The sequence below is a fragment of the Poromitra crassiceps genome, assembly GCF_964638095.1.
Source record: "Poromitra crassiceps genome assembly, chromosome: 15".
Taxonomy (NCBI): domain Eukaryota; kingdom Metazoa; phylum Chordata; class Actinopteri; order Beryciformes; family Melamphaidae; genus Poromitra; species Poromitra crassiceps.
The window spans coordinates 19,363,365-19,387,493 of record NC_139634.1 but is presented as its reverse complement, the minus strand read 5'-3'; the positions used below and the strand labels follow the sequence as shown (position 1 = coordinate 19,387,493).

The following is a 24,129-nucleotide window of genomic DNA, read 5'->3' as shown; positions in this document are numbered from 1 at the left end:
TTGAGGGGTGGCCTTATTCTTTAGGTACAGTAGATTCATAGATTAACAAGTTCACGCTCCTTCTCTGGGGGTTGTCAAAGGTCAAGAGTCAGAATCATCATATCACCCACATGGAGGAGAGGGTGTTCTTTGCAAAGGACAGCCTCCTGTGGATGAACTCCTTCTTGTCGAAGTTGAAGGTGTGGCCATCGTCGATGTAGAGCTCACCGCCCGCCGTTCTCTGTCAAGAGACAAATGGTCGGCCCTTTCAGATACGACTACTTTGCAGGCGTCTATGTGTCAAATCAGCAGTGGACTACGAGTGTCACAAAGACTTGTAGTGTCGCCGGTCTGGTGTGTGCAGCTTTGAGTTACCTGGGGGTTGAGAGCCACATATAACGTGTAGGGGTCGTGCTCCATGCAGGTGGACGACCTGCGAACTCGGACCTTCCTGGGAATAATGGAGCCGCCACGCTGGAATACCGGGATCTGGCAACAAGACAGAGGCCGTCATATTAACCAGAGAGGTATTAAGAAACATACACTCCGTTAAAGAATGTGGAGGGGCTTGAAGAAACCTGCCATTATTAGTTTTCAAAACAAGGAACAAGGAAGTGATGCACTGAATGCCTCTTTAACCCATTGATACCTGATGCAGCATTTGTGTGTATATCCCTCATTTGTGTGCGTATCCCTTTAAGACCGCGAACCACGTTAACGCGGTTCGCGGTCTTAAAGGGATACACACACAAATGCTGCATCAGGTATCAATGGGTTAAGGTGTTAGATGGATACTGTATACATTTGTGTGTGTGTGTGTGTGTGTGTGTGTGTGTGTGTGTGTGTGTGCGTCTTACAGAACTCATTGTGACCGGGACGTAAAGGTTCTGGGCGCCGTTGTGCTTCTGGAAGGTGTGGACGTCAAACCAGACCTGAGAGACAGGTTAGGAAAAGGCTTTCATCAATACCAAGAAATCCTGTATGCAGTCGTCTTAATTAATGACACCATGTCCGTCCTATACAAGAACATTTCGCTTCACAGGATTTAAGCCCCAAGAAATTGGACAGCACAGATTAGTGTTAAAATGGGTCAACACTCCCACGGACACACACTGGTGCTCTCACCTCTCCTTTACCAGGCAGGTAGGCAGTGATCCCCCTGGATCCCTCTTCAGTCACTGGGTGCACCAGCAAGTCCCTCCCTGCAACAACGCCAACTTGTGTCAGTCTGGTTAGGAACCGGTTCAAAGCATGTTGGCCTTATTGATTCCTGTTACTGGTTCACTTTTTTTCCTATTCCTTTTTTCTTAATCCAACAAGATATGCTAACATTTTGTGCACACGTGCCCGAACACTTTCAACTCACCGATCAAGAACTGGTCATCCATGGCGAAAGTAGCGGGGTCCTGAGGATACTCCACCCACAGTGGTCTACAGCAGAGACAGACAGAGGTGAGCACAGCCGGATAGTATGCAGGCTAGTGATGTCATGATATACCATTACACAGAATGAAATTAGCAGTAAATGGATACTATACAACATACTAAATATACAATTTGTGTTTTGTGTCGTAATATATGATTATGTCCAATATTTATGTGTTGGGAATTTATTTTAATAGATTTCCATTCATTTCATTAGGAAAAGTAAATGTAAACAATGCACTTTTCTGTGTCCTCTTATTAAATAATTGGAACAACATGTAACTAGAACGACCGCAACGCGGACTTATGCCTCCGCCATTAGTTCATTCTTGAGTCCAAGTGGATGATGGAGCCAAATTGGAAGAAATTGCATCAAGGCGTTTCTGTGCAGAATTGGATATTTGAGCCAAATGTGAAGAAATTTAGTCAAGGTGTTACTGAGATATGGCGTTACCGAGCTTGAAAATGGCATTTGTTAGGTCACTGTGACCTTGACCTTTGACCTTTGATAACCAGAATGGAATCAGTTCATCCTTGAGCCTAAGTGAATGTTTAAGGCGAATCTGATGAAATTCCGTCCAGGCGTTCCTCAGATATCGCGTTAACAAGCTTGAAAATGGCGTTCGAGAGGTCACAGTGACCTTGACCTTTGACCTTTGACCACCAAAATCTAATCAGATCATCCTTGAGCCTAAGTGAATGTTTAAGGCGAATCTGATGAAATTCCGTCCAGGCGTTCCTCAGATATCGCGTTAACAAGCTTGAAAATGGCGTTCGAGAGGTCACAGTGACCTTGACCTTTGACCTTTGACCACCAAAATCTAATCAGATCATCCTTGAGCCCAAGTGAATGTTTAAGGCGAATCTGATGAAATTCCGTCCAGGCGTTCGTCAGATATCGCGTTAACAAGCTTGAAAATGGCGTTCGAGAGGTCACAGTGACCTTGACCTTTGACCTATGACCACCAAAATCTAATCAGATCATCCTTGAGCCTAAGTGAATGTTTAAGGCGAATCTGATGAAATTCCGTCCAGGCGTTCCTCAGATATGGCGTTAACAAGCTTGAAAATGGCGTTCGAGAGGTCACAGTGACCTTGACCTTTGACCTTTGACCACCAAAATCTAATCAGATCATCCTTGAGCCTAAGTGAATGTTTAAGGCGAATCTGATGAAATTCCGTCCAGGCGTTCGTCAGATATCGCGTTAACAAGCTTGAAAATGGCGTTCGAGAGGTCACAGTGACCTTGACCTTTGACCTTTGACCACCAAAATCTAATCAGATCATCCTTGAGCCTAAGTGAATGTTTAAGGTGAATCTGATGAAATTCCGTCCAGGCGTTCCTCAGATATGGCGTTAACAAGCTTGAAAATGGCGTTCGAGAGGTCACAGTGACCTTGACCTTTGACCTTTGACCACCAAAATCTAATCAGATCATCCTTGAGCCTAAGTGAATGTTTAAGGCGAATCTGATGAAATTCCGTCAAGGCGTTCCTCAGATATGGCGTTAACAAACATCCGTACGGACGGACATCCGTACGGACATCCTTACGGCCGTACGGACGGACAACCCGGATCCATAATGCCTTCGGCCTGGCTTCGCCGGCGGAGGCATAAAAATGAAAACACTGAAAATGGACAACTGAGTTGAATACTCTTTATAATAATACATATAATATAACACTTTATAATATAAAAAATAATAATATAAAAAAGATGAAAGAAAAAGAAAATCTGCGTATCTGGAAATGAACAGCACTACAAGTATCAATATCGGGATTTGCATAATGGAATTTGAATCAAGTTGTCTTGGTGTATCGACTTTTTCCCCCACCTCTACAGGCAAGACAACACATGGAAGAGACACAGACACACAAACACTCTTCCTCCTCACCTCATGACCGGGTGTCCGGTGCGGTGTGCGTGGTAGAACAGCTGGTACCAGTAGGGCAGCAGGGCGTAGCGCTGGCGCACCGCTTCCCGGATCAGCGCCGTGTTCTCGGGGCCGAACAGCCAGGGCTCGCGGCGGGGGGTGTCCAGGTGGGCGTGCGCCCTGAAGAAGGGCTGGTAGGCCCCCGTCTGGTACCAGCGCACCAGCAGCTCGCTGCTCGGAGTCTTGAAGAAGCCGCCCACATCAGCTGCAGGACAGACGCGGTAGAGTTGAAATTAAAGAGGGTAGTAAGGGTGCTCCCTGATGTACAAAGTCAACTTTCATCATTGCATCTACAATCACTGCCATCAAATATTTGGATGATGTCATCATGGCGCATTGCTGGATTATCTGGGCAGTGGATGAGATGCAGCAAGTAGGAATGTTAAATAGAAGTGCTGCTGGTATACCCAGGGAACCAGTGCCTTCACCACGGAAACACATCAGTCTCATGCAGTTCATCTTGCACTATTTCCTGAACATGATCAAACACTCTGGGGTGGTCTTCTTCCTGGGTCCAAGTCAAAATGACTTCAATAATATGATTGAGTCAGGACGCGTGTTCATCACAGTCCTGCTCCACTGCTGTTTCTAACCAACTTAAGAGTGGTGGGCATTTCAACATGGTGATGTTAAGGAGGGCAATGCTGCATATTATAGGAAAAACCTGTACTTAATATATTGGTTCTAAAAGGCAGCCAGCAACATGGTAGAACCTGTTTGAACTCTCCAGAGCCACTACTTGAAGAAAATTCTGAGTATTCTCTGTTGCCTGTGAAAATATGTTTGAATATTCAATGTGTTCCTAGCAAATATGATTCATGATTGTCTTGCTAGTAAAACTAAGCCATGGCTATATCCATTATCTCCATGAAGCTTGCATTGCATTGATCATTTTAATTCATTCATTTGTGCATTTTATTCTCTGGTCTGGCATGTTAATACAATATGTGAGCCATTAAAAAGATCAAAGTTGCCACACTTCATAGTTCATTCTTAATTATGCATTTTTCTTTACTCATATTTTATAGAGAGTAAATAGTTTTTTTTTTTACTAAACTGTCAGGTTTATTCATCACAAACTAGACTACTAGACTACTTGGTTATTCTGGCACCTCCCTAGTTTCTAGCTGAGCAGGGAGCCTGGTGATTCTTACCCCCACAGAGAGAGATTCCCACCAGGCCCAGGCTCAGACACATGGGGATGGAGATCTTCAGGTGGTCCCACTCAGCAGCATTATCTCCTGTCCACACAGCACCTGAGCAGAGACACATACATTTAAAGGGATAGTTCGGTTTGTTTGAAGTGGGGTCCTATGAGCTAGTCTGATACAGTCAATTAACTAGATAACGCGCTCTGGGCGCTGAGCGCACCGTGTATCGAGATCCGGCACTCTGAAGTAGCAGCCTACAGGGCTTTCTCTCTGTAGCTGTGGGGGCCAGGTACTACAATGTAATTTACCCACCTAAAAGAACGCCTACCTAAACAAATCAATATCAGTGTACACTACATGTACACTCTATTTTGACCATTTTCAGCGCTTTACTTTACCGTCAAACAGCCCTCTCATTTGGCACTACATTTTCTCCCAACCGCCGAACACCAGACACACCACAGTAACAATACATTAACCTTTAGGGGGCAGTAACCATACATTTGCCTTAACACCAGTGTCATAGTCAGTAAAGCCAAAGACGATGGGATTTCAAGCAAGACAACCCAACTTTAACTCAGTTCCTGTCATTTTGGCACACGCGTTTTGCCCATGGCTTTCCACGGACACGCTCACTTAGGAAGTGTTCGGCAGGTCTGAGTCAACGTGATCTCAGATTATGACAGATCCCTTCGCCCCCATATTCATTACAGTAAATATTCTGCCCATTCTCTGAAGCCACATATCTTCTGAATATTCTGACACTAAAATGGCATTTTTCAGACAGACAGATCAGGAGAAAATTAAACTTGTTCAAGACCTGTCTCTATCTCAGCAACACTCGCGAGATTTGGCAACAGGAACTCATGTTAGCAGCAGGGAGCGACTAGCTAAAGCTGAAGTTCATTAATGTAGTAGCTAAATCTGTGGCTAGATTTTTTTTTTAAATGGAATATCTTAGTTTCAACTGTATTGAGCTAACAAGGGGCATCTTTGTGTTTATATGTGTGGTTTTGTGTGGAGTTTGGGAACTCATGATCTCTATTTCAAGTTAGCTTGCTAGGTCAGCACTATCCCCGCGTCACCAGGCACAGTCCTCTCACTTCAGGGGATAGGTACCCACGTGACCATTTGGGAGACTTGAGGCTACCATTTGTTAGAATTGGCGGAGCCTGCGGTGACCCATCTAGATAATAGAAGATCTATGGTAAAGCCCACCAACGACTGTACTTCCTGTGGCAGCTGAAACTGTTCAGGGTTAGTCAGCAAGCCATGACTCACTTCTATAGATCAATATTTGAGAGTGTGCTGACTTTTTCCCAGATTCTTGTCTGGTATGGCCACACAACCTCTTAAGACAAGACTCTGCTTGAAAAAGTGATAGGCAGCGCATCTCAAATCATTGGTTGTAGTCTTCCCTTGCTTGCTTCATGTTAAGTATATCTCGCTTCACTGTTTACTGTGTCTATATTGTGTGCCGTTATCGCATGTTGTTGTAATAGAGTGAACCAAGACAAATTCCCATCAACGATGTTGACATGGCAAATGATTGAAATGTTTAATCTTTGGCTGAGAGTATTGCTTGCTAGCAGTACAGAAAAAGGAGGCAGCAAGTAGAACGGAGAGAGAAGGCAGCAGCGGGCAGCAGAGGGCTCACCGTAGCGCTGGGACCCAGCAAAGAAGGCTCTGGTCAGGACAAACGGGCGCTCCACTCCCCCCGACCTCTGGATCAGGCCCTCCGCCGTGGCCATTTGCTGTGGGCCGCACACAGGACGGTTAGCGGAGACAACGTCCGACACACTCAAAGAAATGACTCGCAAAGAAAGCTACCGAGGACGACTTCTTCGCATAAAGTCAAACGGCGCACACTCACCACGTAGAAGCCGTAGAGGTTGTGCACGTCGCGGTGCTCCCAGGCTCCGTGCACCGCGTCCTTGTGCATGGTGACCTCCGGGCCGTTGAAGACCGATGGCTCGTTCATGTCATTCCATGTGTACAGGTTTTCCATGGAACCCTGGGAAGCGGACAGAGACGAGTCAGAGACAGGGACCAGTAGTAAGAGGGCTTGTGGAAGGAGGTTGCCGGTTCAAATCCCTTGACTGGCTGGCAAAAGAGCCTATGGCTTTCCCCGGATTTAAAAAAAGGATATGTGTCATTGCTTACCAAAAGTCTAGAGCAACAACAACTATGGCCATTTATGTGATGGTGCCCACTGCCTTCATATTGACCCAGAATGAGTGAAGTGTGTTTCTCTTCAGACTCACCTCGTACTGATCGTAGGCAAACATGCTGGCCCACCAGGCTCTCATCTCTGCAGTGGTGAAGTCTGGGTAGCCCGCATTACCTGAAGTGCGTCAAACAAGACCAAAAATAACACACATTTACATCAGCTCAAATTTGATCCGTTTCCAACTACAGCTCCAATCAGCATTGGGGAGACCGTCATGTGACTTCAGTGTATAGAGGTGTCATCAATATTAGTGGCTACTGGCTATTGACCCCCCCAGCACCTGAGCAAAAGACCAGTCAACTGAACATTGCCCTTGTGATTCTGTCTCTTAAAATATCTTCTTTTTATCGTCTGAATATTGGTATGACCGCTATGCTGCATACTTACACTAAGACAAATTCCTCCTATGTAATCTTTACATATTGTGGCAATAAAAGTGATTCTGATTGGATTGAAAACAGTCCAATATAAATTTAGAGTGCATTTTATGGGGAGGGGGGGGGGGGGGGGGGGTAATAGCTCGTCAATCTCTTACCAGGCCAGCACCAGCCCTCATAGTCTCCGCCATCTTTATTCTTGATATAGAAACCCCGAGAGCGGATTTCATTATGGATCTTGTAGTTGCTGTCTACTTTGATATGAGGGTCCACAATGGCCACCATCTATTGACAGATTGAGAAAAATAATACATGATAGGGGGGGAGCATGGAAGTGTAAAAAAAATAGACGATCAACAACTTCATAAATGATTGTCAGTGGGACACCTGCAAAACAGATGAGACACGAGAGGAAATTCTGGCAAGATTCTATCCTATGGAAATGAGAACCCTCCTTTATCCTAGGTAGGCGTGTGATTCTCTTGGCACAGTGGTGCTACTCGTCACCCGTACCTTGCGTCTCTTGTCCATGATGCCCTGCAGCATGTCCTTGGGCGTGGCGAACTTGTGGGGGTCCCACGTGAAGTAGCGCTTGCCGTCCGTGTGCTCGATGTCGAGCCAGATGAAATCGTAGGGGATGTCGTGCTGATCGAAACCCGCGTCCACCGCCTGCACGTCCTCCTGGTCGTTGTAGTTCCAGCGGCACTGGTGGTAGGCCAGGCTGGCCAGGGGAGGGAAGGCCTGGGTCCCTGGAGGACGAGAGGAGAGGAAAAGAGATAAGACGTCTGTGTACGTCAGAGAGGCAGTGTCCAGATGTCTGGGTAGGTCAGGCAGGCTGAGAGAGGCAGTGTCCCCCGCCTGCCCGGAAAGTGTCTTTGGGGTTCAGACACCTGCTAACAGATATTGGTGGGCTACTCTGAAGGATCAGCCTAAAATTGGAGAAATTCCCCCAAACTAAAATCGGATAAGAAGAGCCAGGATCCAAATTTAACAAATTAATGTCTTTGGTGGATTAATCAGTGAGGGTCACTCGCCACGCTGACTAATTTTTTTTAGATAACATTTGAATGCCTAGAATAAATGAATGCCAGCTATAGACAATATTTGGTTTTTGCCTGCATCAAAATTCTGTAGCATGTTATGATTGATTATAAATTTAGTCTATATTTCATCAGTGAATGAGCAAGTTTGACATTAAAAGTGTCACAGTACCTGCTCCTATGCACAAAATAGGATTGAAAACAAGTACTGTAGGGGTGACACATTTCTATGGAAAATGTATATTAATTATTTTGGCCAGTAAAAATTGCTCTTGGCAGGTAGATGTTGTAGTTTACCACCCCTCTGTGTGTAAACCAGCAGGATACTAGTCGAATACTTTCAAGGGCCAAAGATGTCATGTAACCAAACGGATGCAACGGATTCCCAAATCACTGGAAGGCTGCTGCTGCCTGATGTTTGGCCAAAAGAGTGAAGACTGGATGTGAGATGGTGACGAGTGTCTATTACTGAAGTGCTCTTAAGCAAAGGACAGTGAAGCTCAAAGTTCCCGCAACACACTGTGACCTTTCTGAAAGTATATTGTGTAGATGTGCATGTGGTTCTGAGTGAGACGCGAGAGAGCGTGCCAAACGGCCAGTCGTGTACCCTCCTCTGACCTGTAAGGAAGGCGTACTGCAAGAAGACATCCTCTGACCTGTAAGGGAGGCGTACTGCAAGAAGACATCCTGGGGCGTCGGTCCCAGCATGATGAAGACGTCAATGATGCCGCTCTCCGAGATCCAACGCACGTCCGTCTGTGGCGTCTCGCTGGAGCCCTGCACGTAGTCCAGCATCTTCCCAAACACGGTCTGCAGAGAGATGAGCACCACAGAGTCAGAGTGAGTGAGTCAGAGTGAGAGAGAGAGACACTGTGCATTTGTGTGTGTGTGCTTGTCTCATCACATTGTAGCGCCTCTACCTTTCCAGCGGTGTTGGAGCTGATGTCCACCCAGGTCTCGGCAGCATTGAGCCAGAAGATGCCGGTGGTCCGCTGGGCGTTGTGGGCCAGCATGACCGGGACGGCGCCGTACAGGGCCATGGGGTTATACAACTCATACTGGAACACATCCAGGTTATAGAGCCGGTATGGGTCCCCGCCACTGTAACACACACACACACACACACACACACACACACACAGTTAAAGGCTTGATTCAGTGAAACAGGTATAATCAATGACACACCTCACAAAAAAGATATATCAGATAACTTACAGGATTTATATTTGAAAAAAACTGATTCAAATACTATGCATCCTACTCAAAACAGTCAAGTGATTAGCATGTATGTACCATACAATGTAGTGGGAAATTCAGGCATGAGGAGTGTATATGAACTCAACAAGGCCACTTCCTATTTGAAACATCACCCTTTGTTGCCACTCACTCTGTGGTTTTGAGTTTGAGGGTGTCTGCGTGTTCCGGGATGCCATAGACATGCTCAACCCCCGGCAAGGAGAAGTCTAAACTGATGGAGGTGGGGCCTGTGGAGGCAGAGTGACCAATCAGGAATTAGACGAGGCAGGAAAAATAATAATAATAATAATTATTATTATAGTATCGGTTTTATTCATACTCAAATACTAACATTTGGCATTCAGCTAACTCTAAAAACAGCTTGTCACTATTTTCTACATGCTAGCTCATAGCTTATTTCAGTAAAGAATGCTATAAAAAAAACACACACACACACACACACACACACACACACACACACACACACACACTAGCCACGTTCAGAATCGTTCCCTCATTCACTCACTCACTATTCCCCATATAGTGTTTATCATATAGTTTACTATATGGGGAATGATCAAAATGAGTTTGGGACACTACACAGATTTTTGTCCTGGAGATCATTGAGTCACCAGATGTGCCGGGTATTCATTCGACGCAAGCAATCCACGCCCACTATCACATAACCAACTGAGCTCACGAGCAAATTGAGATGTCCTCAGCTAGTATTGATGTTGCATGTTTTGACTGCTAAATCCTAAATAAATCATTGAAATTCTAATTACGTGCATGTGTTGTTTTGTCAACTATGGTGCTGTCTCCTAATAGCAAGCTTTATTGGTCATGTAGCTCACAAGCTTGTTAGCTCGTGAGCTAACGACTTTCTTCTTCTCCTTCGGTAAAGACAACCGCATTGCATTGTGGTATACCGGTGAAAATGTAGGGTACATTCGCTGTTCACTAGAAATTGCTCTGCATTGTGGGTATTTTATAGTGGACTAAATAGTCAATCAAATTAACAGTTGAGAATTTGGGCACCATAAAAAAATGGCAACACACTAAATAGTCCACCGTTTCTGTCATAGGGACCGATTCCGAACAGGGCTATTGTGACAAGTGCCCGATGAGCTATCATAAGAACCAACAGAGACCAGCAGAGGGCAGGACCACAGAACTAAGAGACCCACCGTTGGGTTTGCCATCGGAGTGCGATTTAAACGTTTCCTCCCACATCCCATCTTCTACTTTGTCTTCCTCTTCCTTTGCCTCCTGGTAGAGAAAGAAGGGGGGATGGTGAAAAATCAAAAGGAGGATAGAGAGACGATCTGGCTTGAGAAACATTTTGGGGTTTAAAAATATGAAGAGTAAAAGGGAGACGCAGAGAGAAGGATTTAGGTTTCAGTGTCTAGTTTCCCACCTCCTCGGCCTGGGGAGATGGATCAGCCTCCTCTTTCTTCTCAGCCTCTGGCTCTGCTTGACTGCTCCGTGGCAGAAAGAATGGAGGGAGGGAGGGGGCAGGGAGGGGCAGGGCAGAAAGAGACAGGTGTCACTAAATGCAGAGGCACGTAAAGGGCAACACGATATGGAAGTCAAATCACACTATGATAAAAAGGAAGAGGACATACAAACAGGTAGGTTGGTGATTGGCCCCTGACTCCACAGTGACTACTAACACAGTGACTGACTACTAACAGGTATTTAGCTAAGTCCTACGGGATGCCACTTTAATGACAGAGGGGGTGGAGCAACTCCCCACCTTGTGGCTATAGAGAGCCGCAGGAACGAGTCCGGAAATCATCGATGCTAACACTCCTGGTTCTTCACTGTTTTCGCCTATGGGAGTTTTGAATGGGTTTTTGGCACGATGTTTCTAATAATCTCTCTGGGCAACGCTGGCTTAATCAAACGCGAACCAGTGTTTAGTAATATCATCTTCACACACAAGGACCACTTTTATGAGTTTTGAAGCTTTTACGTGCCGTTAAAAGGGCGGCTAGCTAGCAAACGGCTAAATGAGACTACACTGTTGAGTCGATGGGGATATATACGTCAATAACGTCACCACTTCAAAGGACGAACACGGAAATGATCTTTCCCTCACCTGGTTCAGCCCGTTCAGCCCGGGGTAATCAGTGCACACATCCAACAACAGTCCAGGTTGAGTGCTGACGTGACGTGGAAGCCTATGCGACAGTGTGTAGTTCTGGATTAGCTTAGCTCGAGCTTTTTACTTCTAGGGCTCGCATTTACGCTACAAAACTCATGAAAGTGGTCCTCATGTGTGAAGATTATCCGACTGAACTCTGGTTTGCCCAGAGACCTTTTTTGAAGCATCGCGGCAAAAACCCATTCAAAAATCCCATAGACAGAAACAGTGAAGAACCAGGAAGTACGGGACTTCCGCGTTCTGACTACAAAAATACGTCATCCCTGCGGCTCTCTATTTCAAGCTAGGCACCGTGGGACGGGACCTCTAGAGGCTGCTGCATGTAACATTCACAAGGCTCCAGCCATAAGGATGCACCATAAACAGGGTGTGATTTAGGCCACACCTTTGAGATGTTCCTCGGTCTGATAACATTTTGCTGGGCGTGTACAACTGTGAAGGTGCGTGATCTGCAGTTGTGAAGGTGCGTGATCTGCAGCGCACATGCGAGAGGCGGCAGCGGGCAAACCTGTTTTTAAAGCTTGTTCGAAACCAAGGTCTCAGAAAATACTGAAGTCATGGAGATACAGTAGTTTTGCCATCTAGGGTGTTAAGAGATTTTTTTTTAATCAATTGTGACATCTAGGAATAACGTGTAAATGGCAGCATAACCACAAAGAGAGATGTTGCTGTTGGATTTGGGGAACTGAGCTGCATTGCCTGAAGATGATGAAACAAGGTATCTGGTGGGGCATAGTCTATGTGCAGGCTAGAGTAGCATTGCTCTTACTTTCATTCTAAAATCAGCCTGAACCTGGCACTAGTTTATGTTTCAGCTATGGCAACAAGCTGTCACCATGAAGTAAGCAAGCAGGAGTCAGGTCAGGAGTCATGATTTGAGTTAACATGACTGGTCATGAAGCCCAGTCGATCATGCAGTTACAGTGTTAGATCATTTTGACAGACAGGCTGCTAGAGTGACAGTCTAGGTGCATGATTTTGTGATTTAGTGAGCAAACATTGATCTGACAAGACAATGACACATCATTGCCAGGCCTGCGGCAGGCCCTGTACCCTTCAGATGAATGTTCATGTTCTCTCAGGATGATTTCTTATTCTTTGTGTCATGAAATATGCTGAAAATCAACTTCTTAAAAGGATCACTTCGGCGATTTTCAACCAGCTTTGTATCGTTAATGTCGGGGGTATATGGAATGAAGGTAATAAATAAACATTCATTTTCATTAGGGCCGGCTATCTGTACTTAGTCAATACCTTTAATGCATCGACCGAAATAAACCAGCACCAAGTAGTACGGAAACCTCTCCACTCAAACGATACCTGCATTCGATCCTTTTTGTACACAGGTCTAGCAAAAAATGACTCTTTGTATGGTTGTGCTTGATTTAATGTGACCCACTACCACAGCAGCTACAACCCATACGGTCTATGTTGGTGAAGTTGAGCGTGGTGTACGTGACAAATATGCTACCGACATTGTAATGATACAAAGCTGGTTGAAAATTGGCAAAGTGATGCTTTAATTAATCAATCAGTTTTTTTAATTATCCCCCTAAAATATGAAGATGGCTCACTAAAAATCAACAAGGGGGAAATTTGACCCCTCCCAAATTCTGGAACAAATACTGCCATGCACACACACACCCCTCTGTCACACATATTTGAGACTAAATGCTGTACTCCCTACATCTTACATGGCTATTGGCAGCATTAGCACAAGAAACAGAATACACACTTACAAAGCTTAAGGGTCTTTACCTAGAGAATACCCACTTGATATTATCCCACACGCTAGCCACTGTGCTAGTTACTTTATAGGAGAAACTAGGATGATAGGGAGAAGAGGACAGAACAACGAGTCAGAGACAATACTGACACAAAATAAAACCATTTCATGGGAACAAAAAGAGAATCATCCACTGAGTGAGGGTTGTGGATGTAAAGATGCGGCTGGACAAGAGGTGTGTGTATGTGTAAGTGTGCGTGTTTGTGTAAGAGGTGTGTATGTGTAAGAGGTGTGTATGTGTAAGTGTGCGTGTTTGTGTAAGAGGTGCGTATGTGTAAGAGGTGTGTATGTGTAAGTGTGCGCGTTTGTGAGGTCTCTCACGTGTCCTTGCGCATCCTCAGGTGCTCGAAGGCCAGCAGGCCGCGCGAGTTCACCGACATCAGCACCTCGTGCCCCTCCATGATGTCCAGCCGGAAGGGCCGGGCGCTGACGATGACCCTCTGAGACTCCGCCCCCAGGGACAGAACCACCCCGTTCTCATCCTGGGACAGGAGAGACAGGCTGAGGCCCGAGAGAAGGGGAAGAGAGAAGGTTCAGTTTAGTCAAAACTTGAGTCATCATCACGTTTACTTTTTTCAAGATTCCTCTTTCTGCCTTGTACAAGCACACGCTTCCTCCGATACATGTGCCGTCGCCAGCCGCTTCTTTTCACCTGACAGCGAGGAGTTTCACCGGCAGGACATGTGGCATGTGGGAGGATCACGCTATTCCCCCAGTTCCCCTCCCCCCCGAGTGTCTGTAGGAACGTCTGTCCAAGCCGGAGGTAGCGCTGTCGGGAAATGACCGCGGGTCTCGCAGTGGTAAGGGAGTGCTTTTATCTCTACACTACCCAGATGCCCCAGTAATAAAACGGATTAAAAACTAAAGAACTACGACCCAGTCATGCATTACATCATGCTCCCCTACGGCCCCAAGTCTCTTCATAACCCTCAAACCCATGAAAAGTGCCTGCATTGCAAAATGATGCGTTCTAGAGTTAAAGGTTAAACACGACCCAGGAGAGCGAGCACAACACGCTCCAAGGATCACAGTCTGACCTGATGGCCCCCCAACAGGGTTATCCACCATGAGGTAAATGTTTAACAAACTACAGTATGTACTATGTACTGTACATGCCTCGAATCAGGCTCAAACACTTCACTTGGGTTGTAATTTTTTGTCTTCTTTTAAATCTTCTCTTTTAAATCTAATCAAGTCTAGTCTATTGGTGTAAATTATGTTGAGATATTCTTTATTTGTTGCCTAATTCAGATGGTCCTGCAGTTTGCGCACTTTGAGAAATTGGTGTTACAACTTAAAGTGTAAATTCTGCCTATTCAAAATGACCAGAGAATTCATCATGTCAGTATTCGATCTCTGACGAAAATGCCCCTCCCTTAATGAGGCCATTCCATGCAGGGCAGCTTGGCACTCTAGGAGAGACGGGGGTAACAGAGTGTCATCAGACAGACTCTGTGTATTTCTAACCAATCGCATTAGCCACATATATGTCAAGGCTCCACCCCCACCCACCCGGCCCAGCATCAGTGGACGTGCCCCGGGGGACTTACGGCTCGGTGGGCGGCTCCTGGATGAGCACGTCTGGGACCTCGTAGCGGGGCCTCAGCGGCTTCAGCTCGTTAATCTTCACCCTGGTCATGTTGCCCTGGAGACGGTAGAGCTCCAGCAGCAGACGCACCTGATAGCCAGAGAGACACAGATCGAGGGGAAGCGTACAGAGGAATTAAATTACCATCTGACAAACAATAGCGTATCTTGAGAGGTGTTACATTTTAGCTTGTATGAGATCATTGGGCCAAACGATCTACTTCCTTGCTGCAATATTTACATTTTTGCCTATCATCATACACAAATCTTCTCTTGTCCTCCACTAGATACAGTTGGATTGTGTGGGAACGCCCACAAAATGTTACTATGGCTGGCGCGCAAGACTAGACGGTGGGGGAAAAGTTAAACCCCCCATATATCTCAATGGGCTGACTCACCAAAGGACAGTGCTGCGGCTCTAGCTCGACACTACAGGATTGGGGATTCTAGAGCAGGTACATAGACATCTGTTCAGATGTGCGTTTACTGCGCGGGTTGAATCAGCAATCCTGTCTGCCTGGGCGGGGCTAGCAGCTAAATGCTATGCTGGCTGGGAAGAACGAGAGGATTTCCCCCATGGTGGCCCATTGACCACGCGTCTATGACGAGACACCGCCTGGATGTGAGAGCTTTTGCCTTAGTACCCTACATTTTTGCCACGATGCCCCAATAAAAATGTATTTATCAAAAGGCCAAAGTGGCCTTTGCCTAAAATTGACTTAATTCCAGGCCTGTGTGCATTAATTAAAAAAAAAATCAAATACGGTACATTTGTATAGGAACAAACATTTTTTAGACACACATCTCCATGGATTAGTTTGCCAGACCCAGTTTGCCATCTCAGCGAGAGGATACGCTGGAAAATGGGCTCAGGATACACTTCAGCCAGAAATGTCCTTTAGGTCAACAGTTTACAATGTACAGTGATGATGGTATTTCTGATGGTCAGGATGTTGTGGAAAGTAAATATAGAGTAGAGATGTAACGGTATGCAAATTTCACATCACGATTATCGTGACCAAAATGATCACGGTTATCGTATTATCATGGTATTCATAAAAGAAATTGCTGAAAATGTTCAAAAAGTACTGAGAGACTCACTGAAATCATTTTACAACGTTTTATATTGAAAACTCAAGACCCAAGAAGGACTGATACACTCACTGAAATCATTTCCCCAAGGCTGCACGTTTGCATCTGGGAGACGGTTGCCAACTTTGGTTGATGATGGACAGTATTTACTAGGGGTGGGACAAAATATCGATACCCACGTTATCGCGATATTTCCACCCGCGATACGTTATCGATACACTGGCGCCAAGTATCGATATGTTTATTAATTATTATTATTATTATTATTATTATTATTATTATTTTTTTATTATTTTTTTAATAAACAGGCTAAAATATTATGCTGTGTGTGGTAGTTGAAACATAGTTTCAAGTTGACTTTATTTATGTTTGTAGTTGAAACAAAAACATAACTACTGTAGGCTACATGAATGGAAATGTTTGATCATTAATATCTACTTTTAGAAATTATATAGGTAGGTAGGTAGGTTATATAGGTTTTCTTGTTTTAATAGTAATAATAAAAAGACTTAATGTGTAACTTTTCCTCCGTGGTATCGAAAATGGTATGAGTGAGTGAGTGAACTCAGAGAGTTCATGTCAATTCTGCTAATAAATGCATAATACATGATTTTTTGCCTTCAGAGGTATTTTTTTCACTTGTTACACAGGTATCGTGATGTATCGTCTTCCAATATATCGCAGTATCGCAGTATCGTGATATATCGTTATCGAGGGCCAAGTATCGTGACGATATCGTATCGTGAGCTACTCAGCGATTCCCACCCCTAGTATTTACCAAGTTTTTCAAAGCACTGTAATCATGGTACCACGGTAATCACGGTTTTAATGATAATGAAAATTTTAAACGGTACGGTTATCATAAGGAATTTGATCGCGGTTATCATTCAAACCGGTTATCGTTACATCCCTAATACAGAGCGGGGGTTACATGCACTGGCACGATTTAGGCACATAATTTGTTATATGGTAAGCGTTCTAGAATTCCCCTATTTGATTGGTTCAAGTGTGTGGTAGACCGTACCTTGTTGTTGTCGTTGATGAGCTGCAGGGTGAGCCTGGTGTTGGTCAGCTCCATGGTCTCCAGCAGCGCTCGGTAGGGAGACTGGCCAGGCTTCAACGCTCGCTGACGCCTGTTTGGACACACACATGCTTTGAATACAAAGGCTCAACAACACCGTTGGTCAAACAGGCCGTGAGCTTTTCTACAAGAAAGGACAAGTGTGACTTCAGCTGAATGAATAGGGGCGAGTCTCTGTGACCACTGGACTCACTTGCAGAAGGCACTCTGGTCACAGGTCTTGAAATTCCCCCGGTCCACAGCCGACGTCCCACTGAGGCACACGGCCAGCCACAGCACCAGGACAGGCGCCATCCTGTAACGTTAGAGAAAAGGCAAGAGGGAAGCTTTGAGTCTCTCGCCATCAGGTGCCTTACTACTCTAGTCACCCAATTTTGACTTCAGATTAGGCCTGGGTATTGGCAAGGACCTCACGATATACGATACATATCACGGATACATGGGTCACGATACCCAGGTCAGGAAGGGGGCTCGCGCTATGTTTGAATGCATAAAATAAAGCTAATAATATACAATTAGATTCTTTAAACGTCGCACCCTTTCAAAGTACATCACAAATGGCCCATTTTGCTGCAACTCGACAGCACTGCTTAATCCAGAACCTTACTTCTGGGAACTTTTGTGAGGTAAAAAAACTGGTCTATTGGAGTGAATGGAGATGTCGCGACTCTTCTAATACATGGCTCTTGTTCACAGCCCAAACACACTTCACATAGCCCTTCACAATAAAAGCCCAAAACACACTTCACACAGCCCTTCACAATATAAGCCCAACACACACTGTTGACTTTTGAAAACAAGCTGCTTTCTCATTGGTGCTACGCTATGACCTGTCATTTAATTTTGACCCCTAGATGCACCCTCAAAACAGCACACTGCCCAAAACATAACATTGAAATGCAGGGTCTAAAGATGGAGGCGTTTACTGAACAGGGGGTATCACATTTCTCGGTAGGCCCACAAATGAACTAACTGGCATGCAGTGATACTTTGTGTAAGTCTGACAGCCAAATAATGTGAAGTCCACATGGTGACGTGTGCAGAGACTTCCACCTGAAGACATTTTTGTTTGAATGCAACTATTAAGCTCTAAGTAGGATGTATCTCCATCCTGTCTTGTCACTTAATAATCCATACATCTGCTTTGTGCTATTGTGTAGAAGAGTATGTTATATTGAAGGATTATGGTGAAGTGAACTACACCCTATATTGAAGGATTATGCTGAATGACACCCAATACAAATGCCTATACTATACAGTAGCAATAGAAACATCTAGGCAGAGTTGAGAACGTGTCTACTTTGAAATCAGAGCCAAATTCATACCTCAGGCAGTTGCAAAAGAACAGAACTACAAAGAATATAATACAACACTGTAATCTGAAAAGTAACAGGCCATTTTCAACAAAGGTATGAATACACTGAGAAAGGTGTATTAGACAATGAAGATAAATAGGCAAGTCTTGGAGAAGAGTATTTAGCTTGCAAGACAATGTGTGCGTGGTATACAGCAAGGCTGTGAAGGAAGCAGGAAGAGTCTGATCTAAACTTGTCGATAGATGCTTCCGTGGTGGTTGGTGTTCTCCCTCGGTCCGAAGCAGGCAGGAGGGTGGTGGTGGTGGTCGCGGCGGCGGGGTTATCAGTTCTCAAGGAAAGCCACGCAGTCCGTGAGTCTGGCCAACTGCTGCTCATTTGGAAGCAACGAGACTGGGGGAGGATCTGGTTTCTAGGGCATCGCCATCCTGGTGGCAGGGTCTGCCTGCCAGTGCTGACTGACCACAGCCTTTACGGCCTCCTCCACCGAGGAGCCCACAAAGGCAGCAAAGTCCTCAGCTGAGATAGAAGTATACGCCTGGGCCACTAGACCATATGCCGTGTGCTCTCTCCAAGAGCCTCCATGACTGGAAGGATATTCTCAGACCACTGGTAGGCCATATTCGTTGGCCAACTAACTGCCCACACAGCTGCTAGCTCAGGGTTTGCCGATTTGATTGCTTGAGGAATCCACTTCCAGAGATACCAGGCGTTATTCATATCATTGTGTAGTAAATAGAGGGCCAGTAATTGAGCATAGACTTGAGGTGTCACACTAGTCTTCCTCCATAATCACAGCAGCAGGCATGATGATGCTGATTCAACGTAATTGAGTCTGGGGAGAGACTACATCATCAGTGATGTCATAAAGCACTGATGATGTCATATACCTTATATGCTACCACAGCAAAGCAGAAGTACTTCTACGGTAGTTAGTAATTTAGTGAACTAGAAGAGTAAAAAAAACATACTGACCAGTGACCACCCTCGCATTTCATTAGTTTGAACTTTGAAGATGAGTGTCAGTGAAACAGAAAAGGACCCTCGCGCCATGAAAGAGGAGGGGAACAGCCTCTTCAAGGCAGGAGACATGCAGGGTGCTGCCTGCTGCTACACCCAGGCTCTGAAGCTCAGTACCAGCCAGGCAGACAACGCTGTGCTCTACCGCAACCGCGCTGCCTGCTTCCTCAAGCTGGAGAATTACACCATGGCAGAGGAGGATGCCTCCAAAGCTCTTGATACAGACCCAGGTGATGTGAAAGCTCGCTTCCGCAGAGCTCAGGCTCTTCGGAAACTAGGTCGGCTAGACCAGGCATTTGTGGATGCACAGATGTGCGCCCAGCTGGAGCCCAAAAACAATGATTTCCAGGATCTGCTGAGACAGCTGGGAGCGCAGATCCAGCAGAAGGCGGTGCAGCTGAACTCTACAGACGCTCGTGTGCAGCAAATGTTTTCCCTCCTCTTAGATACATCTGCAAAAGATTCAGATCGACAAAAAGCCGCTCAGAATCTAGTGGTGTTATCTCGAGAAGACGCGGGAGCTGAACAGATCTTCCAGAACGATGGAGTGAAGCTGATTCAGAGGCTGCTGGCGTCAAAGCAGAAGGAGTTGGTCCTCTCGGCTCTGAGGACCCTGGTGGGTCTGTGTACAGGGCATCAGTCCAGAACTATGGCCATAGTGAAGGAGTTGGGGACGGAGCAGCTGTGTGCGGTCATGGGATCAGGCGCCTCCACAGTGTCCATGGCTGCGTGCCACCTGTTGCAGGTGATGTTTGAGGCTCTGACAGAAGGCATGAAAAGAGAGATACGAGGGAAAGATGAGGCCATACTTCCTGAACCATCCAGGGAGCTGCGCTCGATGCTGCGCCACCTTCTGGAAATGATGCCAGCGTCTAATGTGTCGGGGCCTGGCAGAGACGGCGCCATCAACCTCCTGGTCAAACAAGTGCCTCGCAAGTCTAAGAAGAACCCCGACAACTCCCTCACATTATGGCTGATAGATCAGGGACTGAAGAAGATCCTGGAGGTGGCAGGCAGCGTCCCAGGGCTGTCAGACGGCCCACCTCTCACCGACAACTCCCACATGAGCTGCTCGGTCCTGCTCAGCAAACTCTATGATGACCTGAACTCTGACAACCAGAGGGAGAACTTCAACAGACTATGTGAAGAATACGTCCAGCAACACTTCAGCCGGTCGGGCCTGGACAGCAAGTTCCGAGCCGTCCAGACGGTTTCCGTGCTCCTTCAAGGGCCGAGCGACGTGGGGAACAGAACTCTGGAGATGTCGGGCATGATGGATGCAGTCATCTCTCTCTGCGCATCCAAAGACGTGACTCACCAACAGGTGGCAGTGGAGGCTCTCATCCACGCTGCAGGCAAGGCCAAGAGAGCCTCCTTTATCACCGCCAACGGTGTGGCACTTCTGAAGGACCTCTACAAGCAGAGCGAGAATGACAGGATACGTGTCAGAGCACTAGTGGGTTTGTGTAAACTTGGATCGGCAGGAGGGACCGATTTCAGCATGAAGCAGTTTGCAGAGGGATCCACGCTAAAACTTGCCAAACAATGCAGGAAGTGGCTGTGTAACGAGTCTCTTCCCCCAAACTCTCGCCGGTGGTCAGTGGAAGGCCTCGCCTACCTCACCTTTGATGCTGATGTGAAGGAGGATTTAGTGGAGGACAAGAACGCTCTGCAGGCAATGTTTGAACTAGCAAAGTCTGAAGATAAGACGGTGCTGTTTGCAGTGGGCTCCACTCTAGTGAATTGCACCAATAGCTACGATGTGGAGAAGCCAGACCCTCAGATGGTGGAGCTGGCCAAGTATACAAAGCAGCATGTGGCAGAAGAACACCCCAAGGACTCACCTTCCTTTGTGGAGAAGAGGCTGGTGAAGCTGCTGGAGGCTGGTATGGTGTCTGCGTTGGTGTGTATGGTCAAAAACGAGAGTCCTGCCCTCACCGAGTCCTGCAGGGAGTGCATCGCCAGAGTGTTCTTAGCTTTGGTGGAACGACAGGAGGACAGAGGCACAGTGGTGGCACAGGGTGCAGGGAAGGCTCTGATCCCACTGGCATCTGACAACACAGATATAGGACAAATCAAAGCAGCACAAGCCTTGGCCAAAATAACCATCACTTCCAACCCAGAGATTGCCTTCCCAGGGGAAAGGATCTATGAGGTGGTGCGGCGCCTCATCAGTCTCCTCAGACTGGAGTGCACCCATCTGCAGAATTTTGAGGCTCTCATGGCCCTCACCAACCTGGCTGGCATCAGCGAGAGACTCAGACAAAAGATCATAAAGGAGAAGGCTGTAGCTAAAATCGAATGCTACATGTTTGAGGAGCACAACTTGGTCCGAGCGGCTGCCACAGAGTGCATGTGCAACATGGCCCTGAGCAAAGAGGTGCAGGAGCTGTATCTGGCCACAGGGAGTGATCGTCTGAAGCTGCTGGTGCTGTACAGCGGAGAAGACGATGAGCGGCTGCGGAAAGCTGCTGCAGGCACTCTGGCCACGCTGACCACCGAGCAGACGGAGCTGTGCGCACGCATCCCTGGGACAACGAGCCACTGGCTGGAGATCCTGCAGGCCCTTCTGCTGAGTGAAACAGTGGACTTGAGGCATTGCGGGGTGGTCATCATTCAGAACTTGATGGAGGCAGGGAAGAGTCTGGCTGAGACGCTCATGGAGAGCGAGGCTCTGGAGATTCTCTCCGTCCTGGCAAAGGGAGGAGAGGCCATGTCGGGCCTGGTCTCAAAGGTGGCCCAGCACTGTCTGGACTAGGGCTGCACGATATATCGTTTACACATCGACATTGCGATGTGCGCATGCGCGATAGTCACATCGCAGGACGTGCGATGTCAAAAGCAAATTAACTCGTCATGTTGCTTGATAAACTCACACTTTAGGGGTAGCCTACTGAGTGAAATGCAGGCTCTCTCAAAGGAGAGAGACGCCCCGCTACTGTACTCACTCATTTAATGCTTAGCTTCAACACAACAAACATGCACAGAGAGCAAAATTTAATTGTTTTTGCTTATGTTGCGTTGCTGACAGTAGCCTGTCTGTAAACGATGTGATTGCGAGGCGGACTTGTCCACAGCTTGCATACAGCAGGCTGGCTGCTGTAACTCAACATGTCCGTGGAGTGGAGATATTTACTCTTGAAACACCAAAAAGCAAGACCGCAACTTATGACACGAAGGCTAAAGTGATTACTGAGAAGTTGTCCGTGTATCACCGCAGCTCTCTCTCCCCCTCAGTCTGATGATGCATCAGATGATAGCAGTAACGTTACGGTAGAGGTAATCATACATAGCGACTCATTTACACAAAACATGTCGGTGAAAATAAAAAGACAATAGACATAGCTGGGCAATTAAATATATATTTATTACTTTTCACGAATGAATTGTTTGTCACCGGTCGGCTGCATGTGAATCCTCGTCTCTGTACTGCCCTGCGTGCGCTCAAAAACCGGAACTCCCCAAATGCGGAGCGTACCACTTGGTAGTTTCTGGAGGGGGGTCAGACCAAGTGTGTGAAGTAACCATGTGTGAAGTGGCAGCGGTGTTTCATTGTTGATTTCTTGAAACGTTAGAACGAAAGAAGTTGAAAGCAGTGATTATAATCAATTAAATCTAATGTTTTTCTGCAAATAGCATCATTGGGAGGTAGATTCTGGCACTCAATATTAGGGGTGGGCAATATATCAAATTTATATCCATATTGTGATTTGAGACTATATGATCTTAGATGTTGGATGGTAATATGGTGATACAGCATACATGTTGTCTTTCCCTGGTTTTAAAGGCTGCATTACACTAAGTGAAGTATAGGCTAGTGACATTTTAAAGTAGAATGTCATAACTCACTTTTTCATGTATGTAAGTCATGGAAATCCATTGGTCAAAATGTGTATGCACCCTGATAGATGACGCTCTGAGGCCTGTCACAGCCCAGTGGTTGAGAAACATTAAAATACCTAATTTCCCCTCCAAAATCAGATGGACTCCTCTACAAAATCATCCCAATCATTCTAGAAATATTATTTTCTTTCAAATAGAGCTATTCTGGTAATCTGGTGAAAATCTGTATTTTTTCATATCGCAATATATATCGCATGGGCGGGGAATATCGCAATGTCAGTTTTTTCCAATATCGTGCAGCCCTAGTCTGGACCAGGCCATGGAGTATGGCATCATCAAGAGCAGAGAGGGAAAGGACATGAGAAGGAACCCAGCCCTGAGTGAGGACCGTGTAACAATGTGTGGATACGCCTGATTGGAGTGTATAAGTACTTCTAGAAAGTGGGACCAGATCAATTCCCACTTTACCGGAAAACAGTTTTGGTCCGATGTGTGCAAGCTGTGCACTTTCGAAATATGTGTTTTACATTGTTATATCAAAAACCCTGAAAAGCAGAGGAGCTGAATAACTGAGTGGTTATGGAAAACCAGCATTCTGACAAAACAGTTATGTAATATAATCAATGTTCTTTGACTTGCTGTCATTGTACTTACCGGCTTAGACGGACGTTAATCCACATAAAGCAAGACTATCACTCAACTTGGGAGACCAAGTACGTTATACATTCTTTACTAAGATATTCCTTGAACTTGGCAAGCATTCCGTTTTTATTTTGTATCTTTCTTTCTCAAAAAAATACCATTCCTATGCAGATTTTTTTTTTATGCATCTTCTTGTATTAGTAGTAGTAGGATGTATTCAGAAGTTA

At 45.9% G+C, this 24,129-nt stretch overlaps 2 protein-coding genes across 3 annotated transcripts in view; one reads left to right on the top strand and one right to left on the bottom strand.

Moving 5' to 3' along the window:
• The window catches only part of ganabb (glucosidase II alpha subunit b), a 28,700-nt gene that overhangs the window by 3,676 nt on the left and 895 nt on the right, over positions 1–24,129 (bottom strand). The window contains exons 2-24 of one of the 2 annotated variants that reach the window (XM_083652121.1): positions 21,262–21,468; positions 17,278–17,379; positions 17,028–17,136; positions 14,875–15,002; positions 13,646–13,825; positions 13,297–13,362; positions 10,789–10,849; positions 10,559–10,640; positions 9,523–9,619; positions 9,056–9,236; positions 8,792–8,945; positions 7,609–7,844; positions 7,254–7,380; positions 6,753–6,832; positions 6,362–6,502; positions 6,146–6,242; positions 4,492–4,593; positions 3,299–3,542; positions 1,346–1,410; positions 1,105–1,181; positions 837–911; positions 355–468; positions 111–220 (exon numbers count right to left, since the gene is read on the bottom strand). In XM_083652121.1, coding sequence (XP_083508247.1) covers positions 111–220; positions 355–468; positions 837–911; positions 1,105–1,181; positions 1,346–1,410; positions 3,299–3,542; positions 4,492–4,593; positions 6,146–6,242; positions 6,362–6,502; positions 6,753–6,832; positions 7,254–7,380; positions 7,609–7,844; positions 8,792–8,945; positions 9,056–9,236; positions 9,523–9,619; positions 10,559–10,640; positions 10,789–10,849; positions 13,297–13,362; positions 13,646–13,825; positions 14,875–15,002; positions 17,028–17,136; positions 17,278–17,378 — 2,627 coding nt within the window. In that variant the 5' untranslated portion in view covers position 17,379; positions 21,262–21,468. The remainder of the gene's footprint in view (positions 1–110; positions 221–354; positions 469–836; positions 912–1,104; positions 1,182–1,345; positions 1,411–3,298; positions 3,543–4,491; positions 4,594–6,145; positions 6,243–6,361; positions 6,503–6,752; positions 6,833–7,253; positions 7,381–7,608; positions 7,845–8,791; positions 8,946–9,055; positions 9,237–9,522; positions 9,620–10,558; positions 10,641–10,788; positions 10,850–13,296; positions 13,363–13,645; positions 13,826–14,874; positions 15,003–17,027; positions 17,137–17,277; positions 17,380–21,261; positions 21,469–24,129) is intronic. The other variant, XM_083652122.1, reaches the window with a different exon arrangement.
• On the top strand, positions 19,413–22,175 carry LOC310790434 (protein unc-45 homolog A-like; the record flags this gene model as incomplete). Its single annotated transcript, XM_083652123.1, has 1 exon — positions 19,413–22,175. The coding sequence occupies one exon, from the start codon at positions 19,413–19,415 to the stop codon at positions 22,173–22,175; it is 2,763 nt and encodes a 920-aa protein (XP_083508249.1).